We start from the raw sequence: 10,924 nt of genomic DNA on the forward strand, positions 1-10,924 counted from the left end.
ATACACAAGGCAGTCTGCATTGTGAAGCAGAAAGTAATCTGTTCCTTGCATCAGTTTCAAGCGTAGCAGTGAAATCATACTGACGTTTGGAACACCAGTTGCTGACAGGCTGATCATGAGGATGTGGTTTATTATTGTATTTTTTCTGTTTTTAAAACAAATTACATCCGTTATATTCTGTTTTAGTTATGCCTTGCGAATGCCAAACTATTTTCCCATAATTTACCAATCTGACTACAGTGTGATTAATTGCTCCGCGCTCCCTTAATAGCGCTTCTCTCCTCCAGAACTGATTGATTTGATTAACCTCGCCGTCACGTGCCTTTGGTGGGTGGAACCACTGTGTCCAATCAGCGCGGGCCATCATATTGTTGACAGGAGTATTCGAACGTTCATTGGGCAAAGATTAAAACACTAAAGAGGTTCCGCCTTTCCCCGGAAGCTGACAGTCATCTGACTTTTCTTTATTTCTGTTTCCCTGTTAGCCAGCTTCGCTACTAGCCTGCCAAACAAGCGTCTTTACTTTCTTTCTCGCTTCCTTCATCTCTGCTCGTCCCTCTCCTCGCCGCTGTCCAAGAGTACAACTAAGTCGGCGTCCACCTCCAGAGCGATGGACGAGACGAGTCCGCTTGTCTCTCCGCTCCGGGACTCGGGCGATTTCAGCTACTGTCCCACGGAGCCCACTAGCCCCCGGGGCGCCTTTGGAAGCACGCCGGGCTCCGTGGTCCGCATCCCGGCAGGCAGCCCGGGGCGCAACCGGGAGAGACAGCCGCTTCTGGACCGGGACCGCGGAGGCTCGCCGAGGGAGCCGCACAGGAACGAGTTCCCGGAAGATCCCGAGTTCAGGGAGATCATCCGAAAGGCCGAGCGAGCCATAGAGGAAGGCATCTACCCGGAGAGAATCTACCAGGGCTCCAGTGGGAGCTACTTTGTCAAAGACTCGCAGGGGGTAAGAGAGAGGAGTCGCCTCGAGCAGCCAGCGATCCAGCCGATCGGCCGTGCGCTACATCTGCGAACGTTGTGTGGCATCCCGAGTGTGCTTGCGAGGGCTCCCCGGAGAGGCCTGCGAAGAAGTAGCCCGTGATGACTTAGCAAATAGCAAAATGCAGCCACATGTAAACATGACGCGAGTCTGCGTTGACCGGTTGAGATTATGAAGCCAACTTGTGTTGTATACGTACATCGCAGCTGGATATAACTGGTGGGAGAATCTTAAAAGTGGGGGGAAATTGAGATTACATCTGCGTAAACTTTGGGAACCAACCACCTGCAGGGACTGGCTGGCTGGCTGGCTGCATAAATAACAGGAATTGCTGCCAGCAGCGTGACGCCACTTCTCTCAAAGATCAATAGATCATAAACTGATGCATGGCTGAGTTCTTACTCTGTATCTCTCTGGTCATCTGAAACTTCCCCCCATTTTCCCGTATAATAGCGCAACTAATTACAATTCCAACTGGACTCCAACTTTTTAAAATATGTGAAGCTCACTTTTTTGACCTCTTGCTCAAAAAACAAACAAAAAAAAACAAACTTTTAAAACCTCTCAAAACATTTTTTCCCCTCTTGCACATGACCCTGGACACATTGGCAGAGTTCTACTGGTCCTGCCGCCCTTCACAACATCAACAACAGCAATGCGATTACAGATAAGATGTGTGCCGTCGGGCCTCTTCCTTCACTGGCTTTGGGTTTGGGTCAGGTCGCAGTTCTGTACCGGATTGAAACAAATGCTGTTTTTAAAAATAGACAGAGTAAAATATGCCAAACACACTTTAAATGTTATTGTTTATCCAGGAAAACGTGAACTTTGTTCCCTAGGCATCGCTGCGTATTTATAGCGTAGACTTTGACCGGAGCAAAACAGTTGCTGTTTGAAAAAAAATAAAAATATTATTATTATTATATTATAGATATATTTCAGCCCAGCCTCTATTTTCCACTCTCATTCTTGCCAGGAGTTCAGCAGTTACGTATAGTTCTGCTCACCAGAGGCTTAGCGAACAGAAATGTTCTCAGCTGAATTCGTGAGGGTACACACACACACACACACACACACACACACACACACACGATTTCTTTGGTGAGTCACAGCTGTGCTTAATAGTCATGTGCTAGTTCTCTGCAAGGATGTAAAGACCCAGTTGTGTGTGTGTGTGTGTGTGTGTGTGTGTGTGTGTATGTGTGTGTGTGTGTGTGTGTGTGTGTGTGTTCGAGAGAGATGCAATATGCGTTGTCATTTCCCTGTAGTTGTATCCCCCCCCTTCCCCCGCACTCTTCATTTCTGAACATTCCTTTCCCGTTTCTGTGGAGTTGTGCCTCCTCTGGTCGTCTAAATTTCAACTTTGCCTCCTCCCTCCGTAGAAGATCATCGGGGTCTTCAAGCCGAAGAACGAGGAGCCCTACGGCCAGCTGAACCCAAAGTGGACAAAGTGGCTCCAGAAACTTTGTTGCCCCTGCTGCTTTGGCCGTGACTGCCTGGTTCTGAACCAGGGTTACCTGTCGGAGGCCGGGGCCAGCTTGGTGGATCAGAAACTGGAGCTCAATATAGTTCCCAGGACCAAGGTGAAGATTTGCCATGTCGTCCCACCACAGAAGCAACAAACATCCTCCCCCGTATTTAACCAATATGCTCCTCTCTAGGTGGTCTACCTGGCGAGTGAGACATTCAACTACAGTGCCATAGACCGGGTGAAGTCTCGCGGAAAGAGGTTAGCCCTGGAGAAGGTGCCAAAGGTGGGCCAGCGCTTCCACAGGATCGGACTTCCACCAAAGGTTAGATTTTTTTTCTTCCCTGTTTCATTCACGCTCTTCAACTCTTGATATCAAAGCTCATCTATCTTCCCAACCGCCAGCAGGAAAAGCAGGAAATACCAATCGGTCTTTCATTTTCACATTGCACCGCTTCAGCAGAGAGGCAGCCTGCAGAGGGCAAGAGGTTTGGTTGACACGAAAGTGAGAAGCAGCTGCTTCAAGCTGCACTGGGAAGCCACCAGTTACAGTTGTTAGGATTACTCCATAAAAGTAATACAAGTACTGATTACTCCTCAATAAAGTAATCTCATTACTTCTTTAATTACTTTGTTTCAAAAGTAATCAATTACTAATTACTAATTACTTTAGTTAAAAAAAAAAAAAATAACAGTTGCTCAGTGCTTTGGACGTGAAATTGAAATGTGAAAATGAACTATACTATGAACTATATACATATATATATAAAGTAAAGTTTTGCAATTCCAAATATTGCCTCCGTCCTCTTAACATGAATGAATGTTTGCTCTCTGAACACAAACTGCACATTTCACACAACAAACTCATGTGTGCCACTGGTGCCTTTTGCACAGCCCATATTGTTAAAATAATCAGAAGATTTCAGAAAAGTAACAAAAATCCTTACTAGATAAAGTAATTATGATATAATTACCAGTTTTGCCACAGTAATCTAGTTACATTACTCGGTTACTCAAAAAGTAGTTTAACTACAGTAGTGGATTACTTAAGTAATGGATTACTCGCCAACACTGGAAACTACTTAAGAAGAGCAGGAAGCTGAAGCTGCTGCAGCCTGTAGACTCCGGCTGACGCACCGGACATCCTGGACGAACTGTTTTATCAACAAACAAAAAAATAGATTGGTCCATTTGCATGGACAGTGGACTAGGCATAAAGTTCACCCAGTGTGGCCTTTAGGAGATAATCCAGAAGATCATGTCACCTGACAATTTAGGCAGTTTTCTCCATCTTGGATTTAAAACTGTTGGACGTCATTAGAAAACAGTAACTTATGTATGTGTGTTGTAAAAGCCTTTGGAATGATTTTCAATTTGATCAATGCAGTTTCACTGTGGTGAAACCACAGTTTGGGCCACACTGCATCACAGTGTAACACCCTTCCGCCCGGAACATCCTCAACACACACACAGGGTATTTTTTATACCCCCACGGGATGCTGAACTCTCGCTCTTGCCCACCAGGTCGGCTCCTTCCAGCTCTTTGTCGACGGATACAAGGACGCCGATTTCTATTTGCGCAAGTTTGAGGCCGAGCCGTTGCCGGAAAACACCAACCGTCAGCTCCAGCTGCAGTTTGAGCGGCTCGTTGTTCTTGATTACATCATCAGAAACACAGGCATGTGGTCAACCACCCAGCACAACCTCTGCAGCCATGGCTGGAGTATTTCATTTAATTCCATTTATGTCTTTCTCTTCAGACAGAGGAAACGACAACTGGTTGCTCAAGTACGACTGTCCAATGGACTCTGTCGGGAGCAAGGTGAGGACTCTCTTGATGAAACGCAGCTTTTCAAGGATTCTGACTCCTCGCGTGTCCTTATTTCATCTTGTTATTCTGCACCTCTGCAGGACACAGAGTGGGTGGTGGTTAAGGATCCCATCATCAAACTGGCAGCCATAGACAACGGCCTGGCGTTTCCCCTCAAGCACCCCGACTCCTGGAGAGCATGTAGGCGACTGACTGACTGACTGTTGTTACTGAATCTTCAGCTCTTTGCAAATTGCTTAACATTGTTGCTGAGCCGCCGTTTTTGCCATTCTATCCCCAGATCCCTTTTACTGGGCGTGGCTTTCCCAGGCCAAGGTTCCTTTCTCGCAGGAGATCAGAGAGCTGGTCCTGCCGAAGCTTTCCGACCCAAACTTCATCAAAGACCTTGAAGAGGACTTGTATGAATTATTTAAGGTATGGAGAGACTCTGAGAAATTGACCAATAGATGGACTTTATTCATCTCACTCATCTCAACAACTCTCTATTTTTTGTGGAATGACGTTGTGATGTTGAACTTCACGACAAAATAATGTCTATGTACAGAACTAGTGGTGTGGCGTGGCGGCATCTTGAGTAGAAAGCGTGGTGGCGCTCCCTGTCTGTCTGCCCGCATGTGTGTGTCATTCAACTGCTCCTACAGGCTTCATTGATGTAAATGCAAGTGAAGATCCACTTCCTCTTTGTCAAATAGACACTTGATGCTAAAGCTAACGTAGCCTGTAGCGTAGTGCGATTGTGCTCAGTGGGGATTTGGTGCTGCTTTGCGGGAGGTCGCGGAGGAAGTGCAGGGGAGCCGGTTTGTTTTGGTAGACCTGCAACGCAAAAAGCACGACATCTAGTAGTAAAATCGTGCCGCACGTGGACCCTTCTCAAATGCAAAAAAGCCCCTGTGGCGGCAAACTGGCGATTTGTTCATCCTTTGTGCTGTGTCCTACAGAAAGACCCTGGTTTCGACAGAGGACAGTTCCACAAACAAGTAGCTGTGATGAGGGGACAGGTGAGCTTCTCGGGGCAGCAACAAAGGAAACCAGTTGATTCCTCTATGAGTACACATTACAAGTTCCTTTTCCGTGCCTACCCCCCCCACCCCGGTCACCTGCAGATCCTGAATCTGTGCCAAGCCCTGAAGGACGGTAAAACCCCCCTGCAGTTGGTCCAGATGCCCCCGGTGATCGTGGAAACAGCCAGAGCGCCTCAGAGAGCCAACAGCGAGTACACGCAGAGTTTCCAGAGCCGACGGCCATTCTTCACCTGGTGGTAAGCAAGAAGAGCCCGGCGAGGAGGAGGAAGACGAAGGGCGGGGAGCAGCAGGAGCGAGGAGGCGGGGCCAGAATCTCTCTGTCCAGGAAACAAAGAATAAATGGTCGCCTCCCCTCACCTGCGTTTGACTACTTTGGCTGCAGCAAGCGGGTAGATGAGTTTGAGAGACGAGGCCAAAAGAGGAGGAGGTTCCTAACGCAGCTCCCCTCCCCCCCCCGTCTACCTCCGTGCCTTTTTGCCATGGAATCGAACAATTAACTGCAAGATCGTGAAGATTCCGTGCCATACCCGCTTGAAATAGAAAGAGAAAGAGAGAGAGAGAAATATTTCAGACCGATGTCCAACTTTTACCCTGGACCACTTCAGTGCTCATTGTTTGCTCACACAAGCACGCCGGTCAGAAGCTATTCACACCCTGTCGTCGGATGGAAGGTGTCGCATTCCAGGATTTATTATCATTTCTTTTTTCTTCTTTTTTGCTTATTGGCCTTTTTTTTTTTTTTTTTTCACTTTTGCCTGACAGGCTCCCTCCCAGTGCCTCGGTGCCAGGCAGTAAGATCAGCCCGATTATCTTTGTTCAAATCAACAGAAGTGGTAAACATGGTTTTAAAAATAAAATGTAGGAACTGACTGGGCTCTTGCGCAAACCATGTGCAGTCATGTTTGGTTCGCCGTGTTCATCCTCCTGCACCGAGTGAAATCACTGGTGAGCGGGATGCAGGTTGACTCACAGTGTACGTGAGTGTGTGTGTGTGTGACTGAGTGTGATAGAGCGGTTGGGACACCGATTTCATGTCCCAAACGCTCCTGCTCGTCTCGGCCAAGCTGACCTTTGTTTTCCGCTCCAACAGGTGACCCTCAATAAACTAAATTAACTTCCTGCTGTACGTTACTGACAAGAAAAATGTATTGAGAGAAAAACCAACAACCTGCACTGTATAATTTGTATGTAATATTTAATGATAGATTATAATAAAAATATTCCATTAATACGAATGGCTTGTTTGTGTATGTGTTGTGTTGTGCGTGTGAATGTTACAGCTGTGCAGGTGACAACAACAAGTCATTTTTGGACGAAAATTAGTTTTTGGCTTAAATCATCTCTTGATAATGCTGGCCATCTCTTTTTGTGTTTTCCCAAAAACTTGAAAAAAAATTACTTTGGCCATTATTTTGATAGGGTGACGGTATGGTTCAACCTGGGTGATTAGTTTATGCAGCCTTGGTCCAATAATTTAAAGAAACCTCCCCCGGAATAGCTGGAGATGTGAAAATGTAGCCCCGTTGTTTACTGCCTCCTGCTAAAGTCCTGAGTGTTAACACCTTCCCGCTAAGAGTGATACTTAATGAACCTTCCATGAGGTGGGGGGGAGGGGCAATGCCAGGCTTTTTCTTTATTTGTTCGTTTGTTGTTTTAGCACAAACTTTAAAAAAAAAATTTTTTAAAAAGTAGAGCAACCAAAATAAATAATTGATGAATTGATGTCATTTTTGGGGAGTTCAGTGGCAGGACAAGCACATTGTTGTCAGGCAATGCTAAATAATGTAGCAGCTTACACAATGTCGACTTGTTTTTTTTTTTTTTTTTTTAGCGTTTATTAATCGTTAAAAGTCGTAAAACCCCAAACAACTAATAAAAACAAAAGTTAAAAAATGTACAAATACAGTAAATTTCTTTTCAGGTGTGGTCATTCTTTATCGCGACTTCATCTTGTACTGCATCTCACTGAAGGACCACTGGAGGCTCCTTCAGTGCAGGATGCGGTGGAGGTATCGCTCAGTCTGCCGGGCCATGTCCAGCCTCCACGAGCAGGCCTTGAAAGGATTCTGGATTCTGTCGTCGTCATCATCATTAGCCGCCACAAACTCTGCTGGACTTTGATCCGCGTCTGCCTCATCTTCAACGTCGTCAACGGTGTAGCTGGACAGTGGCTCCGGGATTCTGAAAGCGAGAGAGGGGATGTAGTTGAAAACAACGACCTAAAGATAATCAAATCAACGATAGTCATTGCCAGCGAGGCTGCTGACACTGCGGCCAGGCAGCTGGATATCTGAGATTTCATTTGTGAAACGAGGCTGAAGAAGAAATGCTTTTCAAACTGTTTTCTGCGGGCTCTTGCACAGGTGGACAATGATCAATCATATGAGGGAATCGCCTGGCGCTTCACTGACAGACTTGGTTGACTCCAAAGGAGGAAGTGAGGCAAAGTTGGCAGCTGAACGCAAACTGAGGCCACAGGGCCAGGAAGTGGTGGGAGGGCATGTGAGGGACTGTTTTTGAGAAATACTGTCAAATGTTGTTTTTGTCAACAAAATCAACACATTTTTAATGAAAAGATAAAGTGTTTAGCTTACAAACCTGATTAGTGCTCAATGCAAAAAGTAACTTTGGTACAGTAGTACGACACAGCAACGTTGTTTTCTGTGTTTTTAATATTATTTTATTTTTTTGCACTGTCCTCAACACAGAGAACTCTTTCCAAGTGAGTTTCTCAGGCCGCAGAGTTCTAATTTCATTTCATATCAGTATGGAATGCCAAAGGCAGAGCATGAAGTTTTGTTTTAACGTGTGTGTGGAAGTATGCAGGAGGGAGGAGGAGGAGGAAGAGCAGCAGGAGGACACAGTCTGGTGAGGTCACGCTGAGACTGTTAAGCACATGACAAGTTAGTACATTTCCTCAGACCGAGCCACGGTCAGGACTCTGGAGAGTAAGAAGTTCTCAGTAAAGGTCACATGCTGCACTGTTTCTCTACTATACTACTATACTATACTTTTTTTAATTTATTTTTTTATCTCAGGCTCCAGCAGTACTGTCATTTGTAGAGGGAGAAGAAAAAAAACACTGTAAAAAAAAAAATCCAACCTCTTTAAATCCCCAGAAAAAGCATATTTAGCCCTCTATTTACAGCCTCCTGCTAAAACTGACGCTTGGCTGAATCAAGGAGACAACTACAAGGCAGTCTCTGAAAGCGGAAAAAACGTTGTCACCAACCTGGTAGAGGCATTAGTGAGGTATAAGAGCCCTTTGTGACATCACAAAGCACAGATTTTTACAACCTTCTGTCTCGGCACAAAGGAAGTTCCTTAAAACCCAGATTACTGTTCGGAAAACACAATTACGCGGCTTCAAATTTGAACTTAATATTTGCCAATAAAAATAATTTTCTTTTTCTTTGCTTTACGTAGCTTTCCACCTCCTCCCTTGTCAGACCAACCTGAGGTATCCTGATGCTTTCAGCCTCTTGTGCTCCTTTGGGCCCTCCACCCTGAAACCAGCCTTGCTTCTGGCTCGGACTCGGAGGCCGACAAGGGCCTGAGCCAGACCGGCATCGTCCCTCCCCTCCTCCACTTCTCTGTCCTCTTCCTCTTCTTCCACTTCTTTCTCCGCATCCTCCTCCGTCCCTCGCCATACGAGTCTCGCACGGTGCTCAGCGTCTCTGTCCCCGGCGCCTCTGAACAGCCGGTGCAGCTGCTGGAGGTTCACCCCGGAGAAGATGTTGGGGCATCCCGATTTCCTGCTGCGGCGCCCGGACGTCTTCCACTGGAAGTGCTGAGCGCCGTCACAGGCGGTCGATCCCCTTGCCTCGGACATCTTACAGGCTGAAGAGCTTCCAGGGGGTCGGTTAGAAGAGAGTGGGACCAAATTCACAGGAGGAATGTGACATACGCTGTGTGAGAAGGGAAGAGAAGGAAGGAACGGAAATTGACTGGATTAGATCAGAGACAGACACAAGACTTAGAAGGCAACTTTCCATTGGAGCAACAAGGAAGCCATATAATAAACCAAAATGTTTTCTGTTGTTTTTGATTATTAATACCAAAAGTGAGGAGTCACATAGCAAGGGTCACTCAGAATCTACCCCTGTGTGTGTGTGTGTGTGTGTGTGTGTGTGTGTGTGTGTTAGACCACAATGCCAACCATAGAACTCCCACCCAAACCAACCAAAACATGTAAAGTAATACGTGGAACAGGGACATTTCTTACCTGAGACAAACACCGCAGACAGACGCACAACCTAAATAAGTGACTGGCATTGCAGACCAGACAGCAACCTCTAGACCAGCTAATTCCGAGCCGACCCACTTCCGTCACAGCGCGTAGTGTGTGACGTCAAAGGCAATGGTAGCGTTTAAAAGCTTTATTCACTTTTAGTTGCTAAACACAATTCATTGGTCTAGCGTTTTTTGGCTATTTAGACAGACAGACAGAGTTAGTCAAAGATAACGAGTTCAGCCTGTTTCGAAAAACTCGCTGTGGTTGTGTAGCAGAGGACATTTTCAGACATCATGCCAGAGACAACATCACCTTTGCCAGGCTCCTCGCCACAACATACGCGAAATCTGAACCGAGTCCAACGTAATCATCATCATGAGCAAATAAGTTTGTATCGTCCTGGCTTTTTATGGGCTGCTGTGTTACACAGGAAATAAAAAAAGAGCGAATCAGTAAATTCTGCACATACAAAACAAAACCTTACCCGTGACAGAAAACGTGCAGACTTTTCCTGACTCTACCCGACTGTCGTCTCTTTTTTTCCTGACGCACCTGAAGGCACCTTCCCTAATAAGCCCTCCAATTAGCAGGTGCACTACTGCTCTTTGTTAAAAGCACGTCAAAGTCTTCCAGACTCTTACACTCAACTATCTTTATCCAGGAGGTGATTACGGCCTTCCTCCCTCCTTTCCCCACCGCCATAAACAAACATGTGCAGACTTCTGGCCGGAATAATGAGGACTCGGCGGGTTTTGGCTCCCAGGATGGCCGCTATGAACCAACCCAGGGCCACCTTAATTTACGGAAAGCCTCCAAAAGATCCTATTGGGGTTGCGGTAAGTTGTTTTATAGTCTATATACCTCCTCTCCTAGGGTTTATGCCAGACGTTATTTCATTTTTCAGTTTCTATCAAAACAAAACATGTTTTTGTTTCAGGAAACCGCCTTTGTGCTGACTGTGATGACAGTGACTCTCCTCGGTCCTTCTGGTTACATACTCTCCCAATTGGACGATTACAAAGCACAAGACTGATGCCACGGATCGTGCGCCACAACAGCCATTGTTTGATCTTAACTTTCTTTTCTTTTTTTTGTTGTTGATGCCAATAAAACATTTCAAAGCCACAAGGAATCAGGTCTTGAATTCCAGTGTAGTTTTGCTTTTCTGTCACCAGAGGGCAGTAGTCAGCAGCGTTTCCTTCTTGGGTTGAACGCCAACAGCAACGGTGAGCAGCTGAAGGTCCTCGAGTTTAGTGTATTGAGCGAAATGTGCCTTGAAGTCCAGTTTGATGCCATGTTGGCAATCTTTGGGGAAAAATGGATCGTAGTATCACAGCTTATAACCCATATAGTTACCGATGCAAAATCAATATTGTATTGTGCTAAT

The 10,924-nt window shown here is 46.0% G+C and overlaps 2 protein-coding genes across 3 annotated transcripts; one reads left to right on the top strand and one right to left on the bottom strand.

Moving 5' to 3' along the window:
* The first annotated feature begins 415 nt into the window (after window positions 1-415).
* On the top strand, window positions 416-6,538 carry pi4k2a (phosphatidylinositol 4-kinase type 2 alpha). The gene is made up of 9 exons (XM_076039833.1): window positions 416-949; window positions 2,365-2,565; window positions 2,644-2,775; window positions 3,975-4,132; window positions 4,215-4,272; window positions 4,362-4,461; window positions 4,562-4,695; window positions 5,220-5,279; window positions 5,385-6,538. The coding sequence occupies exons 1-9, from the start codon at window positions 611-613 to the stop codon at window positions 5,541-5,543; spliced, it is 1,341 nt and encodes a 446-aa protein (XP_075895948.1). The 5' UTR covers window positions 416-610; the 3' UTR covers window positions 5,544-6,538.
* A 613-nt stretch (window positions 6,539-7,151) lies between these two features.
* On the bottom strand, window positions 7,152-10,167 carry avpi1 (arginine vasopressin induced 1). Of its 2 annotated transcripts, none has more exons than XM_076039855.1 (3): window positions 10,022-10,167; window positions 8,759-9,211; window positions 7,152-7,484 (listed from the first exon to the last, which is right to left on the bottom strand). In XM_076039855.1, exons 2-3 carry the CDS (start codon window positions 9,133-9,135, stop codon window positions 7,292-7,294), a joined length of 570 nt encoding a protein of 189 aa, XP_075895970.1. In that variant the 5' UTR covers window positions 9,136-9,211; window positions 10,022-10,167; the 3' UTR covers window positions 7,152-7,291. The 2 variants fall into 2 exon arrangements, with proteins under 2 accessions (XP_075895970.1, XP_075895961.1); XM_076039846.1 differs by lacking the exon at window positions 10,022-10,167 and adding an exon at window positions 9,529-9,940.
* Between the last annotated feature and the right edge of the window lie 757 nt (window positions 10,168-10,924).

Source organism: Nelusetta ayraudi, unplaced genomic scaffold, assembly GCF_046127955.1.
Source record: "Nelusetta ayraudi isolate G7.1 ecotype Tasmania unplaced genomic scaffold, CSIRO-AGI_Nayr_v1 ptg000004l, whole genome shotgun sequence".
In the NCBI taxonomy this organism is placed as follows: Eukaryota; Metazoa; Chordata; class Actinopteri; order Tetraodontiformes; family Monacanthidae; genus Nelusetta; species Nelusetta ayraudi.

Excerpts from the sequence above, each read along its gene's own strand:
- avpi1 (XM_076039846.1), bottom strand. The coding sequence starts at position 9,578 with ATGCCAGTCACTTATTTAGGTTGTGCGTCTGTCTGCGGTGTTTGTCTC. Across the intron at positions 9,212-9,528 it reads GTCTGCGGTGTTTGTCTCAG|CGTATGTCACATTCCTCCTG; the intron begins GTAAGAAATGTC and ends CTTCTCACACAG. Across the intron at positions 7,485-8,758 it reads AAAGCATCAGGATACCTCAG|AATCCCGGAGCCACTGTCCA; the intron begins GTTGGTCTGACA and ends TCTCGCTTTCAG.
- pi4k2a (XM_076039833.1), top strand. The coding sequence starts at position 611 with ATGGACGAGACGAGTCCGCTTGTCTCTCCGCTCCGGGACTCGGGCGAT. Across the intron at positions 2,566-2,643 it reads ATATAGTTCCCAGGACCAAG|GTGGTCTACCTGGCGAGTGA; the intron begins GTGAAGATTTGC and ends GCTCCTCTCTAG. Across the intron at positions 4,273-4,361 it reads TGGACTCTGTCGGGAGCAAG|GACACAGAGTGGGTGGTGGT; the intron begins GTGAGGACTCTC and ends GCACCTCTGCAG.